We start from the raw sequence: 19,210 nt of genomic DNA on the forward strand, positions 1-19,210 counted from the left end.
CAATAATTAAAACATACATTGAAGCATGCAAAGTCTAAACATTTATCATGAATAATAACTTGAAATTAAAGCAACCATGCAATTCAAACAAGTTATTAGCATTTTATTCGATTTTATTGTTCCGGCAGGTGTGAATAAAATGATTCCAAGATCCTAAAATCATTGAAGAACTAAGCACAGTTTGTCGACTTAATCCTAGAACATCTTAGGTAAGCAAAAGCCTTTTGCTAATAGTCTAAAAACTACTCTTGGTTGATAGGTACGTCTAAGAACTTGTTAGGTAAACCTATCGATTTTGCCACGACATAAAAGGACTCCTTACTTATATCGTTGAGTTTCACCAAAACTAACATGTACTCACAATTATTTGTGTACCTTGCCCCTTTAGGACCAATAAGTAACACCTCGCTGAGCGAAAACTATTACTAGATTGATGTAAAGGATATCCAAGCAAGTGTATATTTTGGCATGGCACCTTTTAACTCAATTTTTAAGTTTGGAACTTAAGGCTCTTACTATGTTGGTTAGATTTTAAGTGAACTAAAATCCTTAATCATGCAACATAATCAAGCCACAATCTTATGCATAATTAAGACATATTTAAAGCAATAAATAACTTAAAGCATGCATAAGATAAATGTGATCTAGTATGGCCCGACTTCATCTTGAAGCTTTGACTTCAAAGTCCGTCTTGAAAATCTCCGTGGGAGGCACCATTTTCTTCAAATAGGATAAGCTATAACTAATTACAACTATTTGATGGTTCGCAGACCATATTTGAATTGAAAAATAACTTTGGTACTTTAGACCAATTACATTCAAATTAATGGTACGCAGACCATATTTTCTATCCTATTTGGGCCATACTAGTCACTTCATAACCTGCAAAACAGTACATATACAATATATACCATTCACCCATTCATTATCATGAATGGCCCACATTGCTGGTTAGTAAAACATATTATGCATCACGTAAACATTTGCAGCAATTAATCAAGGGCACCAATAATCTACCAATTATTCAGTCCTTATTAATTCTAATCAAGTTGTTTTAACCTTAAGGATTTGTAGACCTAATCAAGAGTTTATGACTAAAAAGCGCTCCCACTTAAACCAATAAATTCATATGCTTTACCAATTTTAAACATAAAAATGTATTTCTAGTCCAACCGGAAACATACAAATTTAATTAAAATTTAAAGCTCATATCAATTTATAATTGAATCCAAAAATTTAATTTAATTTCAGTCGTATTTAAATTAATTCATGATTTTAATTTTAGTAAAATAATTAGAATAAATAACATTTATTATAATTATAATATTCAAATTAAAATCCAAGAAAATAATTCAAATTATTAATTTTAAAATTAATTAAAATTACGTGAACTGAAATTTTCAAATTAAACATTCAAAACGATCTAATCGTAACGCAAACACCCTACGCGTTGCACGCCCATGGACCGTACGCACACAGCCATTGCTGGCCATGTGCGCGCAGCCCATGCGCTCGTCGCATAGCTGCTGCTTCCCTATCGCAAGCCTCCGCACACATTGTGCTCGCTGCGCGCGCCAGCGCTCATCGCACGCGAGCTATCGCTCGCAGTGCGCGCGCGCGACATCGCTCGCTGGGCGCGCGACATCGCTCGCTGGGCGCGCGAGCCATCGCTCGCTGGGCGCGCGACATCGCTCGCTGGGCGCGCGACATCGCTCGCTGGGCGCGCGACATCGCTCGCTGTGCGCGCGAGCCATCGCTCGCTGGCGCGCGAGCCATCGCTCGCTGGGCGCGCGACATCGCTCGCTGGGCGGGCGACATCGCGCGCTGTGCGCGCGAGTGATGCTGGGCGCAGCGCTCGTGGCACGCGAGCTTGCGCTCGCTGCGCGCGAGGCTGCGCGCTCTTGTGCGAGGCAGCGCGCGCTGTGGCGCAGCTCGCTTGCTGCCCACACGCGACTGCCTTGGCTCGCCCTTCGCCCATGCCCATTCGTTCATTGCTCGTGGCACACGACACAAGGCAGGGCTGCTGCCTTGTGCTCGTGCACTACGCCATTGCTCATTGCATTCGTGCCGCACGGGCGACGAGCTCCCTTGCTCGTCGTCGCATGCCCGCATTATACAACACCCCTTAAGGGTAACACGAAGCGTCCATTGCTTCGTGCGTGCAAGTTATATGAACGAATCGCATAAAAATTTAAAATTTATATTTAAAATTAATGACAAATTAATAAATATTATTAATTTCATAATTTTAGGGCGAAAAAATCGAAAATTTATTATCCAATTGATTTCCGATTGTTATGGATTCAAGTTCTAGGTCATAAAAATTTAAAATTTATCGTAAATTTACAATTTTTATGGTGGTTTTTAATCATAGGTTTCTAATTAAATTACAATTAATTATGAAAATCAAATTAATTCTAAATTATTCTAATTTTCAACAAATTAATCATAATTACAAATTAGATTGCATAATTAACAAGACTAGGCATTCAAACTTGTTAAACATATGCAGTAGGTCAATCAAAAATTCAAGATTTATCAACAAGAATCGCAAATATTTAATTTAACATCTTAAATTTACGAAATTTTGCATTCGAAAAACTAAAACCTTCGAAAAGTCATAGTTGGGCTTCGAATTTGAGAATTTTAGAATGCCTTTTACATGCGGAATTGACACAAAAATCACTCAATTTGGATGAGTGACGAAGAAACTGCCGAAAAAACTGCGTACGTATAATTAAATAAACGCAATTTGCAATTAATTAACAATTACGAAAATTAATCACCCCTTTTAATTCTTGCAAATTTGTAATATTTAACCATGTTCATGCAATTTAGATTATGAAAATAATAAGGGGCTCGTGATACCACTGTTTGGTTATGATACATATGACATTACATAGATCATGCGGAAACAACCATTAACCCAGGACAACATATTATTTACACATAATCATATAGCATAATTTAGATGCATACTCTTTGTTGCGTGCCCTCCCTAGCTGCGCCCGAACCGAACAAGAACAAGTCTTTAGGACTCCAAGTGTCGTCCCTCCGTAGATAGTCCACAGCACGTCCGGATCCGCCTTAAGATTGACCAACTAGAATCGCCCTTAAGGTACTAGAAAATTTCGGCACTTTATGAGCAAGATGTGTGTTTTAATTTTCTCTCAAAAAAAACTCACTTTTGAATACTTTGAAACTTGTGTATAAATTATGACCCCTAGGCCTTTATTTATAGAGTTATGGAAAAGGAATCGTAGTCCTAGTAGGATACGAATTAATTGAAATTAGAATCCTACATGAATTCTATTTAATTAATTTATCCAATTAGGAATAGAAATTTAATCATACACTGACTCTTGTAGATTTAGGAATCACGCATGAGCACAAACTCACACACACACGGCAGCCACAAGGGCTGCCCATGCGCGTGCGAGCAGCAGCCCACGCAGCGCGGCCCACGCATCCGTGGCCCTTGGCGCGCGCTGGGCCTGCCTTGCGGTAGGCCTGGGCGCTGCCTTGGCTGGGCTTGTGGCGCGCGCGTGCTTGCTGGGCGATGGCCCGGCTTCGTGCTGGGCCTTCGTCCGGCAGGCCTCGTCCGATGCTAATTCGTACGATACGCTTCCGATTAAATTTCCAGTTCCGGAATTTATTTCCGATACGAACAATATTTAATATTTCCGATTCCGGAATTAATTTCCGTTTCGAACAAATATTTAATATTTCCGTTTCCGGAATTATTTTCCGATTCCGGTAATATTTCCGATTCTGACAATATTTCCGTTTCCGGCAATATTTCCGATTCTGGTAATATTTCCATTTCCAATAATATTTTCCGATACGTACCATGTTTCCGTTTCCGGCAACATCTACGACTTGGATAATATTCATATTTCCGATACGATCCATATTTCCGTTTCCGGCAATATCATCGTTTCCGGAGTATTCATTTCTTGCCTGTGACGATCTTAGCTCCCACTGAAACCAAGATCCGTCGGTTCCGAATATTCATAGATGGAGTATTTAATGCCATTAAATACTTGATCCGTTTACGTACTATTTGTGTGACCCTACGGGTTCAGTCAAGAGTAAGCTGTGGATTAATATCATTAATTCCACTTGAACTGAAGCGGCCTCTAGCTAGGCATTCAGCTCACTTGATCTCACTGAATTATTAACTTGTTAATTAATACTGAACCGCATTTATTAGACTTAACATAGAATGCATACTTGGACCAAGGGCATTATTTCCTTCAGCTACTAATTCTAACTTTAAATTGAAGTTAAAAAAAGATGTGTCCACTAGGTGGAATTCTACTTTTTTAATGCTTTAAAGAGCATTGTTAGCCAAAGAAGCTTTAGATATGTTTGCTAAAAGAGAGAATAATTACGAGTTTGGTCTTTCTCCACTTGAATGGCAACATATTCAATCGATGTCTGATTTTCTTGAGCCATACTATCTGATTACAAAACTTTTTTCTGGTTCTGATTATCCAACTTCAAACCATTACTTTGCTAATATTATGAGTATTGAAAAGCTTTTACACGATGCCCATGTTGATGATGATCCAATGATAAGAATAATGGCTGGTAAGATGCAAGGTAAGTTTGATAAATATTGGAGCAATTATCCTGTAATTTTATCTTTTGCTGTGATTTTTGACTCTCGTTTCAAGCTTGATTTGGTGAAGAACTTGTACTCTATCCTATATGTTGATGATGCAACTAATAGTAAGACACAATTTGTGCTTTCTGAATTTATTGAGATGTACAATTTTTATGCCAAATCTTCAACACCGTGCTCTTCATCTTCATCTTCATTACAAAGCACATCAACATCTGTTTCGCCTTTCGCCCCTCCTAGACCATTTAAGACAAGCGATATTTACAAGGTTATTTTACTCTTTTTTTATTTATTTATTTAGTTAACCAACTATATGTTTTGAAGATCATATTATTTTTATTTTTTTTAGAATTTCACTTCAACTGTAGCTCCTAGTAGAGTTGGCAGTTCCACATCTGAAGTTGATGCCTATTTGAGTTTGCCATTGAGGTCCAGTTTTCCGGGTGAAGAGTTCGATATCCTTAATTATTGGAAAGAGCAATCTGCCTCTTATCCAATCCTCTCTCGAATGGCAAAAGATGTACTCGCCATTCCTATAACCTTCGTTGCCTCAGAATCTTCATTCAGCATGGGTGGTCGAATTTTGACCAAGATAAGGAGTTGTCTCACGGATGAACACCTCGAAGCTTTGGTTACTTCTAAAAATTGGTTGGATGGTTATGATGAAGAAGAGGCTGAAAATTGTGAACTTGACACTGAGCCTTCAATTGATTATTTAGTGGTAAGTAAAGTTAATTTTATAATTATTTTTATAATTTTTAAATGTTTTATTATCTGATTTCCTTCTGTCTTTTTTTATTTTTTATTTGTTATTGTGATACAGTTATCTTGCTGAAATTCTTATTTTGAGTTACTTGTCACAAGAAAACTTTTGTTTGAAGGCCGTAGAGTGTTGTAGAAGGTAAACACTAATTTGTTTTGTCTTTTTAACTTGGTTTGAATTGGACTCCAAGGAACATAATATCTCTAAATCTAGTACTGTGTTTTCTTTTGTAATTCTCAAATTTAAAGATACTATAACCGGAAGTAAATAAGTTTTATGCTTGCAGGTTAATTTGTTTACGTACAGCCTGATATCTTTGTTGATTTGATCATGCGTAGACAACCAAATTTGCCTTCTAATTGTTATTGCATGTTTCTTATTATTCTACCTATTTATTTAAGTTTATACACTTTTTCTTTAGTTTAATTAACTTAGGTTCAGAATTATATACAATTAGTTGGTCATTTGTTTCTTTTGTTTTACTGCCTCTATTGTGAATTTTTTTTTTGTTATTTTTTTGTTCCAACTTCTAAATGTTGCTTTGTTGCTACAGGTGCACCTGCTTCTCTTTTGTGCTCCTTTGAAGTGGTGTTGCCAAGAGGGCAATAACGATCTTCTTTTGATATTTTGTAACTAAAACTTGTTAAGTTGTTATGTTGTGCAATGTATAGTGGCACTACAACTTTGGATAAATGGTTGGTCTTACAGCTTTTCCAACGTTTATTCCTTGCTATATTTTTGGTACATAAACTTAAAATCCTCTTTTGATGTAATATATGGAACCAAATGTGTTGATATTTTTAACATTATATTTAACTTTGTAGCTTCATATAATATGGGTACATATAAACCATTATAAATCCTGAAGCAATTCATATTTAATTTATGCTTATCATACTTTTTAGTTGAGATGATTGTTACATTCCGTCCTCCTATATAATAGAAAGTATTTACTTGTAAGGATATTCTCTACAAAATTTTATAACTATTCATGATAAACATAAACTTCGTACTTTTACAATTCTTTGCAAAACATATTAGAATGGATGAGCTTTTAATACTCCTAATTATGCAAGTTTTTACGAATTTTAAATTATTTAAGAATATATAAATTTAGTAAGGCTAATTTTCTTTTAAAAAAAGTTTCCTTGCGCGGGTTCGAAGAGGAGATCTCCTCCTTCGACGCCATGGCAAACACACGCAAGCAAGCTAAGAAACACAACAATGGTGGAAGCAAGTCTAAGAATAAGACGGCGACGGTCTCACTGAAGGAGCGACCCAATCCCAAGCTTGATACTGGTGCTGCAATGGCGGATTCCGACGACATCTCTGAGCACTCGACAAACCCAGAAAATCAGTTTGATGATTTCAAGCAGATTTTGACCCCAAAAGCAAGCTTGAGAGATTTACAACAACAATCACAGATCAGAGGTGACTTTAATGCGTGGCTGAGCGGATTACACAGCGGTAAGGATGCTCGTACCCATTTTCGATCACATTCAAATATTGGCGGGAATAGCCATACTCTGTTAGATTCTTTGAATGACTGTGCTACTGAGACTGAACAAAATGAGGTGCATAATCATGACAATGATGATAATACTGATTCTAATAATCAACCCCCGATTGTTCAAATTGATTTTGATGACATTAAAGATGAAATTGCCTATTGGGAGTCAGCTGTGATATGTTATGTGATTGGTGCTAATCCACCCCAAAATGTGATGGAGGGATATGTGAGAAGAATCTGGGGGAAATATGGAGTGGATAAAGTTTCACAGGTGGGGAAGGGAATCTATATGGTTCGATTCACAACAATGGAGAACTGCTCCAAAGTTTTGCAAGGAGGATTTCAGTTTTTTGATTCCAAGCCATTAGTGGTGAAACCTTGGTCTGCTGATGTTAATTTCTGCAAAGAACCAATCAAGAAACTGCCCATTTGGATACAATTACATGGGTTGGATGTTAAGTACTGGGGTGAGAAGAGCTTAGGCAAGATTGTAGGTCAACTAGGGTCATTGATTAAAGTTGACCAAGCCACAAAAAATAGGGACAAACTAATGTTTGCTAGGGTCTTGATTGAGGTCCAAGTTGATCAAGATTTCCCTACTGTGATCCACTTTAGGAATGAGATAGGAATCATGATCAATCAATCAGTCAGTTATGATTGGTTGCCTACCACTTGTTCTGTGTGCAAGGGAATGGGCCATACCCATGAACATTGTAATAAGAAGCAAGCTGATCCTGTAAGGAAAGTTTGGGTGAAAAAAGCAATTCAACCTAGTGTTGTCCATGTTCCACCTCCTGTGGTACCAGGGGATGGGTTTGTTCAAGCCACCAAGTTCAGCAAGATCATTAGCAAGCAACTGAAGCCAGTGGTGATTACTAACTCTTTTCAAACTCTATCTGAATCTGAAACTGCAGATGATCATGAAGAAAGGGAGGTACAGGTTATTAGTGGGAGGCCATTAGACAGGGGGGTGACATCCCCTATGTCTAATGGATAGAATTCTTTGCTGGAATGTCAGAGGGCTAAACACTCACTCTAAACAGATTGCAGTGAGACAATTGATCCAATCTCACAACATCAAGTTGTTTAGCCTTCTGGAAACAAGGGTGAAAGCACCAAAAATGGGCAATCTGTATCTCACAGTATGTCCAAATTGGTGTTTCACCACCAACTTAAGCTGTCATTACAATGGTAGAATTGTTCTTGCTTGGGATCCAGATGTTTTTCACATTGACATCATCCATATGGGAAGTCAGCTGATTCACACATATATTACCCCAAGAAGCTCTGACAAGGGATTCTTTGGCACCTTCATCTATGGCTTCAATACTCCTACTGAGAGAGAGTCCATGTGGGCCTCCTTGACTTCTCTCTCCCACCTAAACCATCATCAAGCATGGTTAATAATGGGGGACTTTAACTCCATCATGGAAATGGAAGACAGGATTGGGGCACCAGTGAGACTTGTTGATATCAAGCCAATGAGGAACTGTATGGCCACCTGCAATCTTACACAGGTCAAAACAGTTGGGAGACAGTTTACATGGAACAACAAACAAGAAGGGGAGAATAGAGTCTTCTCTAGAATTGATAGAGTATTATCCAACACTGCTTGGGATGACATGTTCCCTACTGCTGAAGCTATGTATTTGCCAGAGGGTACTTATGACCATTGTCCAATGATATTGAGCACCTTACCCACTTGCCAGTCAAAGAAACCTTTTAGGTTTTATAACATGTGGACTTCTTCCCCTGATTTTCTTCCCATAATAAAGAAGCACTGGCAAAAATATGTCTATGGATGTCCCATGTTCAGAATAATCCAAAAACTCAAATGGATAAAACAGGATCTAAGGGTCCTCAACAAATCTGGTTATAATAACATTGAAGCAACCAAGATCCAACTGCAACATCAGCTTGCTGATATCCAAAACAAGCTTCACACAGACCCTACAGATGCTTTGCTAGCTACAGAAGAAAAAGCAATTGTTGCTGCTTTCAGAACTGCTAAAGAGAATCACCTCTCTTTTCTACACCAAAGATCTAAAGCTCATTGGCTTGAACAAGGAGATGAAAATAGCAGAGCCTTCTACCAGAGTATTAGGCAGAGAAGAAAACACAATACCATTCATTCTATCCAAACCTCTTCTGGGGAGTGGGTGAACTCAATTGAGGGTGTTCAGAAGGCATTTCTTGAGTTCTACAAAGATCTATTTATGACAAAACAAGAGTCCAGAACCCCCATCATAAAGGAGATTATGGACAAAGGTCCAAGGCTTAGTGAGGAACATGTCAACCAACTGCACTGCAACTTCACTCTGGAAGATGTCAAAAGGGTTTTGGATACCATTCCAAGTACTAAAGCTCCTGGTATGGATGGTTTCAATAGCCATTTTTTCAAGAGTACCTGGGATATTATCAAAGATGATTTGCATGCTGCTATCAATGATTTTGTTCATACTGGGAAGATGCTAAAAGAGATTAATGTCACCTCCATCACCCTAGTGCCAAAGGTTAGTGTACCTTCTTCTGTTGGTGATTTCAGACCAATAGCATGTTGTTCAGTAATCTACAAGTGCATCTCTAAGCTTCTCTGTGAAAAACTAGGTAGTGTTCTACCTGATATCATCTCTACCAATCAAGGTGCATTTGTGTCAGGAAGATCCATCCTACACAATGTGCTTGTGTGCCAAGATATTGTTAAGATTTACAGAAAAAGTCAATTGCAAGCCAACTGTCTTATGAAATTGGACCTTAAAAAGGCCTATGATACTGTTGAATGGGAGTTTGTTGAAGAAATTCTTCTTGATCTTGGCTTCCCTACACACTTCATCACGCTCATCATGACTTGTTTAACCACTACCCAATATTCTATTCTCCTTAATGGTTCACCTACTGGTTTGATTCACCCCAGGAGAGGGCTAAGGCAAGGGGACCCTTTATCTCCCTTGCTCTTCACTCTCTGTATGGAGTACTGTTCTAGAGCTATGCAAGCAGTTGGAGATCACCCCTCTTTCAGATTTCACTCTAGATGCAGGTATCTGAAGCTTAATCACTTATGCTTTGCAGATGACCTTCTCATGTTCTGCAAGGGAGAGCAGGAATCTGTTCAACTCATGCTGAATGGATTTAATGCTTTCTCTACCACCACTGGCCTCATGGTTTACCCCCATAAATCATCTCTTTACTGTTGTGGAATCCCAGAACACCAACTCCCCTCTTTTGCTCACTTGACTGGTTTCAAGATTGGTTCTCTTCCTTTCAAGTACCTAGGTGTTCCAGTGAGCCCTTTGAAGCTAAAAGCTAGTGATTGTGATTCACTTATTGACAAGATGACTGCTAAAATCAAAACCTGGAGCTCTAGAAACCTCTCTTTTGCTGGTAGAGCTCTTCTGGTTAATTCTGTCCTTATGAGTGTGACTGTGTATTGGGCTCAGATGTTTCTGTTCCCAAAAGCTATCCTGAAAAGAATTAATACCATTTGCAGATCCTTCCTATGGTTTGGGAATTATGATGACATCAGACCTGGTCCTGTGGCTTGGGACAAGCTTTGTCTCCCAAAAGCACAAGGGGGATTGGGTTTTAGAAATCTTCTGTTATGGAATCAAGCAGCAGTGGGAAAGTTGGCCTGGGCTGTCTCTAAAAAGCAAGATAATATGTGGGTGAGGTGGATCCATGCTGTCTATGTGAAAGATAAGAGTTGGGATGACTTCATTCCACCTGCAGCTGCAAGTTGGGTTGTAAAGTTTGTTTGCAAGGTGAAGAACTACTGCAACACCCATTTCCAGTCTCATCAATGGTTGAAGGCAACTAAGTACTCTATCAAAGGAACCTACATTTCTCTGTGTCAACAAGTTGATAAAGTTCAGTGGCATTATTATGTGTGAAACAGACTTTCAGTGCCTAAACACAGATTTATTCTTTGGCTCACTATGCTTGAGAGGTTGAAAACAAAAGATAGATTGTATAAGTTAAAGGTGGGATCTGATGACCTTTGCCCCCTTTGTGGTTCAATGTCTGAAACTATCAACCACCTATTCTTTGAGTGTCACTTTGGTGCACACTGTAAAACACAGATCATGAACTGGTTGGGGTTCCAAAACAGCAGGAACTCAGCAGCAGCTCTTCTCAAATGGATCCATAGATATGCTAAGAGCAAATTTCAGAAGGCAACTATGTACACTGCAGTAGCTTGCCTGGTTTATCACATTTGGAGGGCAAGGAACTCCTCAGTTTGGAATGGTCATGTTCCAGCTATCAAGCACACTGTCAACACTATTCAGTTTGAAGTAAAGAGTAGAATTTCAAACTTACTTAGCAAGAAAATTTGTAACAGAGATATGGATTGGTTTGCTAGCCTTTAGAGGGTAGGGTCTGTTTTGGCTAGGGTTGTCTAGCCTTTTGTTGCTTTGGCTCCTGGTTGGCCTTGTTGGGCTTGCTGGTGCCTTGTTGTAAATGGTTGATTGGTGTGCAATAAAATTATCACTTACTTGCCAAAAAAAAAAAAATTCTTTTATTTGAACATCAAAGTACTAATTTTAATGTAACTTAAATTGTAGGATAAACAAGACATCTTTTTTTTATTATTAACCAAATTAGGCCATTAGGGTTAAAACAAAATTTTAAAAAAAAGTAACTCAAAAACATTGTAGGAACAAAATAAGTTATGCGTTTGTTTGTTTAAATAATAATATTAAACCCAAAAACATTGTAGGAACAAATAGTTATACTTAGCGTTTGTTTATTTAAATAATAATAATATTAAACTTAGGTTCAATTTGGTTTTCACTTGTTCTAGATTAGCTAAGTATTAAAAATAATATTAACTTGATTCAAATTGCTATTTAGTTAAGTAAATGAAAAATCGGGATGTCAACATGTCGGGTAAAATTAGGTAACGGGTTGTCACGGGTCGGGTCAATAACATGTTTCATCGGGTTATAATCGGTTTCGGGTTGACATCGGGTCGGGTGTTGAATCGGGTCGGGTCATTTTTCGGTCGGGTCAGTTGACTTATTTCTGTTATCGGTTATATTTCGGTCGGGTACCAGGTTCGGGTCCGGGTCATGCATTAACGGGTCGAAATCGGTTGTCGGTTTTAACGGGTTTCATACGGTCAAGTTACGGGTTTCCTATTTTAACAATATATCGGGTCTCGGGTCGGGTTCGGATCTTTACAATTACAGGTCGGTTCAGGTCGGTTTCTCGGGTCGGGTCAGTTTTTGACAGCTCTACTGCTCTTAGTGTGTTGCTGGTTAGTATGGTACTAATGTTATTACTTGACTAAGTAATTGATCTACATGGATGGATTGTTATTGAATGAGGTCAAGTCATGTTTTTTTTGTTTGTTTGCTTGTTTGTTTGTTTGTTTACTTTCATGGTGGTTGTGGAATCCAATGTTTGGGTCGTTGCATTTGGTAATTGATTAGTTTGTATTAATGGAGTTGAGGTTGTTTTCGTGATTTTCCTACATGAATTATTAATTAGTCCTCAATGATGCACTGTTAGTCTGTGAATGTGACTCGACGATGCACTTTTGGTCTGTGAATGTGCCTGTAAACTTTCAATGCATGACACCTACATTATCAGCATATGTGTGTTTTGTGTTGTCCATTTATGTCCAATCATAATAATAACGTACGCATACAAGTTTTACCATTAGCGATCTTTCTCCATTTCCCGTACGGTTTTAAGCACGTCTCTAGCTGTTTGTTATAAAGTTTGAAGCCATTTAGCATGTGCCTAATCTTTTGAGCACCACTCTTGGTGTTTACAGCAAATTCTTTCATGTATACAATAAGCAGTAAACTATTTAGGTTAGGATTTTAGCTTCTGAACACATTTTTTCATGTATGCAGTCAACTCTTTATATTACAAGTTTAGCTTCTGTTGAGCTATTGTGTGATCGTGATGAAAGGCCAACATATTCTCTTGCGTTTTCTTGAATTTTCAGGTGTGTCGAGTTACTTCATGAGATTACTTTTTTTTCCTGGCATATCTCTCTTGTATCAACTTTTGTTATTGAGAAATGTTAGCATTTCATTTTTATTGTACACCATGCATAGCTACTTAGTTGCCCCTATAATCTAGAGTTAAATATTAGTTTACACTTTCGGGGAATTATCTTTTTGACGTTAATATTTGAGATTTGAGGGTCGAGGGAAATAAATCGCGTGGATTTGGAAAATGTAGTTTGGACATAAATGATTGATGGTTGGAAGTTGAAGCAATAGAAGGTACAAGTTCTCCAAGTATTAGTCATGCGCCTACGAATCGAATGAAGGCTTGCCAATGATGCCCATGAAGATCCTTTTTCTGTCTCTTTTTTGTGTTTATATTTGGGCCTTGCTTGGATGATATGACTGTAGGTTCACCTTGAAACAATTTGTGCTATCTAAGTCTATCAAAGTAAGCAACCTATGTACAAGAAACAATGTAATTCTAGCCCAACAACCTTCAAATTGATGTTTTTATATCTTGTACTCCCGGCTCTCCAACTACGAGTTTGCTGCATGATTCGTATGTTTAAATCATCCCAACTTAAAATTTTTCATCGACATGTTTGCATTTGATCATTGACAATAGGTTGCATTTGCCATAAAGTTTTTTGCACCGATTTTTTACGTAAACATATTCATGATAGATTTTTATATCTTGGGGGACCGTGCGCGCTAGCGCACGGGCCAACAACTAGTGAAACAAAACAAGTCAATTATAAATCCATAGTAACAATTTTTTTTTAAAAAAAAGGTTTGCTTAAAAGTAAAGATGGAGAAAACGAAAAATATCTTTCATTTCTTTAGGGCTTGTATTTCTGTACGAGTCAATAAATCACTTAAAAAATCCATAAATTTCAATCGAAAAATTTATTCCGCACTCTATAATTAATTACTTATGTCATTACTAAAAATAGGAAAACATAATTCACAAAAGTCATCCTTTTTCTTCTAACTCTCAATAATTTCTCATACCTTTGAATAAAAAACATCCCATTCTTTGTCATTTCCCCCTTATCCAAATCCAAAAATTAGTAAATGTAAATATCTATCATATCATTCTTTCACCACACAAATTCTTATTTAAAATGGGTGTACAATAAATATTGTACACCGAAGTAAAAGTTGACTTAAAATGCTTTAAAGTTACATTTATATATGTAAAAGTTATCTATTTTTTAATGATAAATTTTTCATTTGAATAAAAAATTATTTCTTCAAAATCACTAATAATGTATAAATTAATCACTTAACCCTTTAAAATGTTTATCTCTCAACTTTTTAATTTTACAATATAAAAGTTACAGAAAAATAGGTTAAAGTTACGAAAAACTGCATAAAAGTTATCTTGGTGTACAATAAATTTATTGTACAGCTTGTGCGCGCAAGACCTTTTGCTTTCACCAATTCAACATTATCCCCTTTTATGATTTTTTTTACGGATTTTTCACCAAATGCCCCTGAGGTTTACTTTAATGCACCAAATACCCCTAAACTTTCCAAAATGCACCAAACACCCCTGACGTATGCAATAATATCATTAAATGCCCTTTTGTCTGACGGACGTTAACCCTCCGTTACCATGTTTTTACCTTGTTGCCCTTACTTGTCCTTTCTGGCGCCATATCAAAAAAGAAAAAAATAAAAATAAAAAAAAATTCAAAACCTAACTTCCCAACTTCTTCCTCGACATTTCTCTCTGTTCTCTTACACCATTAGTGAGCACTTGAGTACCAAACCAAAGAGAGAGAAAGATCGAAATTCGCTGGGATTTGTGTAAAACAACTCGCAATAGTTAGTCGAAGTAAATCCCCACGAAAAGATCGACAATTTGGTCCAAAAATCTGCAGTTTTCGTGAGTCCTACAAAAGTGGGTGCAAGGAGAGCAAAGGACTGGAATTTGTGGCTTCAACTTCATCAAAATTGTGTCAAGGTTAGTTCACTCAATTCGTTTCTTGTTCTTGGTGCTATTTTTTGCGAATTTTGCTTTGATTAGGGTTAGGGTTTTGCTAAAATCGTGATTTTTCCATGAGATGGGTTAACTTGAATTTTGGGGTGTTAATGGTAAAACATAGTGTCTGGTTGTGCTTTGTTGTTTTGCCTAATGATTTAGTTCATTAATTTGAATTTTTGTGTTGTGTTTATTGTTTGTATAGGATGGTCGCAATTTGGTTGTTATGTCATTATAATGATCGGAATTTTGATGTGAGGGTACAAGATACTGATGAAACGAACTACATGGATTTGGTTGATGACTTGTTTGATGATTCTATTAAGCAAGATGTTCTGATTCCCGATTTATTTAGATTGTTTTATGTTAATCCTAGTACGAATAAAAGAGTAGAATTGTTGAATGATGTTGGTTTGATGGGCATGTGGGGTTTATTTAAGCGCACAGATACTGTGGAAATATGGATAGAGAAGGCAAATGAGAAGGAAACTTCAATCCAATTTAGGACTGCAGTTAAGAAAAGGAAGGATAGGAAGGAAAGGAAGGCTGCAGAACTTAGAAGGAAAGCTGAGGAGTTTGAGAGGGAGAGGGAAGTGGAAAGGAGAAGGTTAGAAAGGGAGGCTGAGATTCAAAGGGATTTGGAGGAGCAATTGGCAAACACAGTGGCAGTTGAGGTGCCTGTGTATGATGTTGAGGATTTAAGCGTAGAGTACGTACGTGTTTACAGCTCACAACATGCTGACTGCCTTTCCCCGGGAGGTTCCCAACCACCAAATACACAAAAAGAGCCTTCACCACCACCAAGAGAGCCCTCACCACCACCAAATGTTCCATCACCACCAAGAGAGCCCTCACCACCACCAAATAATCCATCACCACCACCAAGAAGTCCCTCACCACCACCAAATAATCCATCACCACCACCAAGAAGTCCCTCACCACCACCAACCTCACCACAGACACAACCACAGCAACAACAACAACAGACAGAACATCAGCAACAACAACAAACAGAACATCAACAACAACAACAAACAGAACAACAGCAACACCAACCCACAGAACAGCAGCAACAACATCAAACAGAACACCAGCCAGATCAGACACCCCCTCCTAACAGGGCTGAGTTAAACAAAGGGAGGGGTTTCAGAATTTCCAGAAGTCATGCTAAGAAGACGGGTGAGTTTGTTCCTAAGAAGAGGGGGGGAAGGCCTGCTGGTTCAAGGGTGAGGAAACCCACTGCATACAATGTGGAGGAAGAGGAGCAATGGGATGATGAGAGTGATGATGAAAATTTTGAGGAGAGTGAGAGTGATAGTGAAACTGGTTTCAACTCCGACGATTTCATTGACGAAGAAATTGAAGAAGATGAAGAACAAGATGTTCTTAAGGAGGTAATTTCTGAGAGAAGTTTTGAGGATCATTTAGATGGGAGTAATAAGCTGGATAATTTGTATGCAAATGGGAAAGTTGTGGGAAGCATGCCATGGGGGACTATCAAGTTGCAACCATGGATGATATTCCAAAGCAAGACACACTTCATGGAGGTCTTCAGAGACTTCTGTATTCAAGAGGGATTTGCTGTGAGTGTTGAAAAGGCTGATACAACCAGATTCACTGCAATGTGTCTGGTTGAGTCATGCAATTGGAGGATCCATGCCTGTGTGTTGTTGGATGGGGTCAGTTGGGCCATTAAAACTCTTGTCAGTGAGCACAAGTCTTGTGGGAGACTTGAGGAGAATCCCATGGTGACATCTCAGTGGCTATGCACCAAACTACTTCCTGACATTGAAGCAAATCCAGAAATCCCAATTAAGACACTTCAAAGAAAGGCATTGGGGATTTATAGGGTACAAGTGAAACAGAGGTTGATGTACAAGGTGAGAAGCCTCGGGAGGAAGCAAATTTATGGAGGTTTTGATGAGTCATATGCCCTTTTACCATCCTATGCTGAAATGATCAAATCTACCAATCCTGGGAGTTATGCCTTGGTCACTTGGACTGCAGATTCTGGTAACGTGACACCCCGTTTCAAGGCTTGCTTTTTCTCCTTTGCTGCACAAGTTAGGGGTTTCTTAAGAGGTTGTAGGCCTATCATAGGCATTGATGGTGCACATTTGAGTGGATACTATAAGGGAATTCTCCTCACTGCAGTTGCTATCGATGGGAATAATGAGATTTTTCCATTAGCCTATAGCATTGTGAGTACGGAGAGTATGGACACATGGTCCTATTTTTTCAGAAGTTTGAAGGCTTTGTTTGTTCAACATGGGTGCCAGAGGGATGACTGGACTTTTATTAGTGACAGAATGAGGGTAATTACTCCTCCCTTTCTTGGTTTTTATTATTTGTAGTATTGTTTATATTTTTTTCAGTTTTCTGGTTCACTTCCCTAGTTATTGAAACTTGGAATTGTGTTATGCAGGGAGTAGAATCTGCTTTGTATGATGTTTTCCCCAAAGCAGTCAGGAGGGTCTGTGCTCAGCATCTGTATACCAACTGCAGACAAGCTGGATACAGTGGCACAGCCTTCCATGACTTGTTCTGGGTTGCTGCTGATGCATACAATCCATATGTCTTCAACAAAGCCATGGAAAAGATTGGCAAACTCATCCCAGAAGCAGTGGGATATCTTGACAAAGTGCCTGAACAGTGGTCCAGACACAAGTTTGATGTTGGGGTCACTTGTGATCACAACACCACCAACTTTGTGGAATCCTTCAACGCGTGTACCAAACCCTTTAGGGATCTTCCTGTTTTGTCACTTCTTGAAGGTAATCCTTTACATTTTATCCTATTTTTTTGTCATTGGAACTTATTTATTTAGGTTTGTATTCAAGTGTCCGAGTCGGGTTTGTGTTCAAGTGTCCGAGTCGGGTATGTGTTCAAGTTTCCGAGTCGGGTATTTATTTTGCATTAAAATGTGTGATGCCAATTATTGTATTCTGTTATGTTAGAAATAAGGTCTTGGTGCATGACGAAGATCGGGGCCAGATTTGATAAAGCTGTTGACATTGGACCCGATCAATTGACGCCATATGCTACTAAGGAGCTTGAAGAGAGGAGTGCTGACTCGAGGTTCTGTTATGCAACTAATGCTGGGGGGGTGAATTTGAGGTTTTAGATGGTCATGTGAAGTTCCCTATTAGGCTTGCTGCTAGAGTTTGTGGTTGTGGGAAATGGCAAGGGTGTGGTATACCTTGCAAGCATGCTATTAGGGTAATATACCATCAAAGACTCAATCCTACAGATTTTGTTTCTCCTTACTTCAAAGGGGCAGCCTATAAGCTCACATACTCAGAGCATATTCACCCCATGCCTGACTCAACACAGTGGCCTACATTTGAGCTACCTAGGATTCTTCCCCCACTAATGAGAAGGGCAGCTGGCAGACCAGCCAAGCAGAGAAGAAGAGGTGCTCATGAGAAGAAGAGGGGGAAAAGAAACACCACTGTCAAGTGTGGGAAATGCAAGCAAATTGGGCATAACTCAAGAACCTGTAAAGGAGGTTCCACTGCAAAACAGAGGAAAGAATCTGCTGCAGCTGCTGCTGGTTCTGCTGGTGCATCAACATCTGGTGCTAGGAAGAGGAAGGCTCCAACATCTAATGCATCGAGCAGCAAGAAGTCCAACGCTGCATAACTAGAAGTAAGCTTAGGATTCAGTTTAGTATTTCTGTTTTAAAGCTTAGGTTTATTTTGAAAAACAACTTAGGTTGTGGCACATTTTGGCATTTTTTTGTAAAGCTACCCACAACTTGATGTTCGGTTTATTTTGGAAACAAACTATTTCAGTTACGAGTTCAAAGACTTGCATATTATTGATAAATGAAATTCATGTGCTCGTGCCATTACAACCATCATTGTTTGTCTTGATTACTTCTTTACTACAAACATTAGACACAAAAACATTACAATTCCTATTTTAATTGCTGCAGCTTGGAATTTTTTGAGCTCTTTCACTCTTTTCTTCAGTTTCTTCAGTTCGTCACTTATATTGTCGTTGTCTTCCGATGTTCCCTCATACTCTATATTGCTCTGTTGCTGTTGGTGTTGTTGATTTTGGTGTAGAACACTTCCTTTGCACCACATAAAATGGTTACAAGGATCACACTTGTAATATAGCCTCTGTGGATTTTTGGATGTCTCGGAGCTTTTTATTGCACATTTTTTGGAACAAATAGGACAACATTTGTTTGGAACAAGTATGTATGAAAACAGATTGGATGATGATGTATTGGAACAAGAACTCATGCTGTGTTGTTGTTCTTGCTGCTCTGTTGTTGCTGCTTCTGTTGTTGATGCTTCTGTTGTTGCTGCTTCTGTTGTTTGTTATTGTTGTTGTTGTGTTGTGTTGTTCTTGC

At 38.4% G+C, this 19,210-nt stretch overlaps 2 protein-coding genes and 1 long non-coding RNA gene across 3 annotated transcripts; all 3 read left to right on the top strand.

The window, feature by feature from the left end:
* Positions 1-4,274: 4,274 nt before the first annotated feature.
* On the top strand, positions 4,275-6,165 carry LOC130469093 (uncharacterized). Its single transcript, XR_008929467.1, has 3 exons — positions 4,275-5,348; positions 5,451-5,528; positions 5,944-6,165. It is a non-coding gene; the product is annotated as an uncharacterized lncRNA (long non-coding RNA).
* Positions 6,166-10,832: 4,667 nt separating this feature from the next.
* Positions 10,833-11,264, top strand: LOC110783476 (uncharacterized). Its single transcript, XM_021987816.1, has one exon. It carries the CDS (start codon positions 10,833-10,835, stop codon positions 11,262-11,264), a length of 432 nt encoding a protein of 143 aa, XP_021843508.1.
* Positions 11,265-14,316: 3,052 nt separating this feature from the next.
* LOC130470376 (uncharacterized) lies at positions 14,317-17,971 on the top strand. The gene is made up of 4 exons (XM_056840444.1): positions 14,317-14,829; positions 15,053-17,162; positions 17,273-17,621; positions 17,805-17,971. Exons 2-4 carry the CDS (start codon positions 15,054-15,056, stop codon positions 17,969-17,971), a joined length of 2,625 nt encoding a protein of 874 aa, XP_056696422.1. The 5' UTR covers positions 14,317-14,829; position 15,053.
* Positions 17,972-19,210: the final 1,239 nt, after the last annotated feature.

The sequence above is a fragment of the Spinacia oleracea genome, chromosome 3 (genome assembly GCF_020520425.1).
Source record: "Spinacia oleracea cultivar Varoflay chromosome 3, BTI_SOV_V1, whole genome shotgun sequence".
Lineage (NCBI taxonomy): Eukaryota > Viridiplantae > Streptophyta > Magnoliopsida > Caryophyllales > Amaranthaceae > Spinacia > Spinacia oleracea.

Excerpts from the sequence above, each read along its gene's own strand:
- LOC130470376 (XM_056840444.1), top strand. The coding sequence starts at position 15,054 with ATGGTCGCAATTTGGTTGTTATGTCATTATAATGATCGGAATTTTGAT. Across the intron at positions 17,163-17,272 it reads TTATTAGTGACAGAATGAGG|GGAGTAGAATCTGCTTTGTA; the intron begins GTAATTACTCCT and ends TGTGTTATGCAG. Across the intron at positions 17,622-17,804 it reads TGTTTTGTCACTTCTTGAAG|AAATAAGGTCTTGGTGCATG; the intron begins GTAATCCTTTAC and ends CTGTTATGTTAG.
- LOC110783476 (XM_021987816.1), top strand. The coding sequence starts at position 10,833 with ATGCTTGAGAGGTTGAAAACAAAAGATAGATTGTATAAGTTAAAGGTG.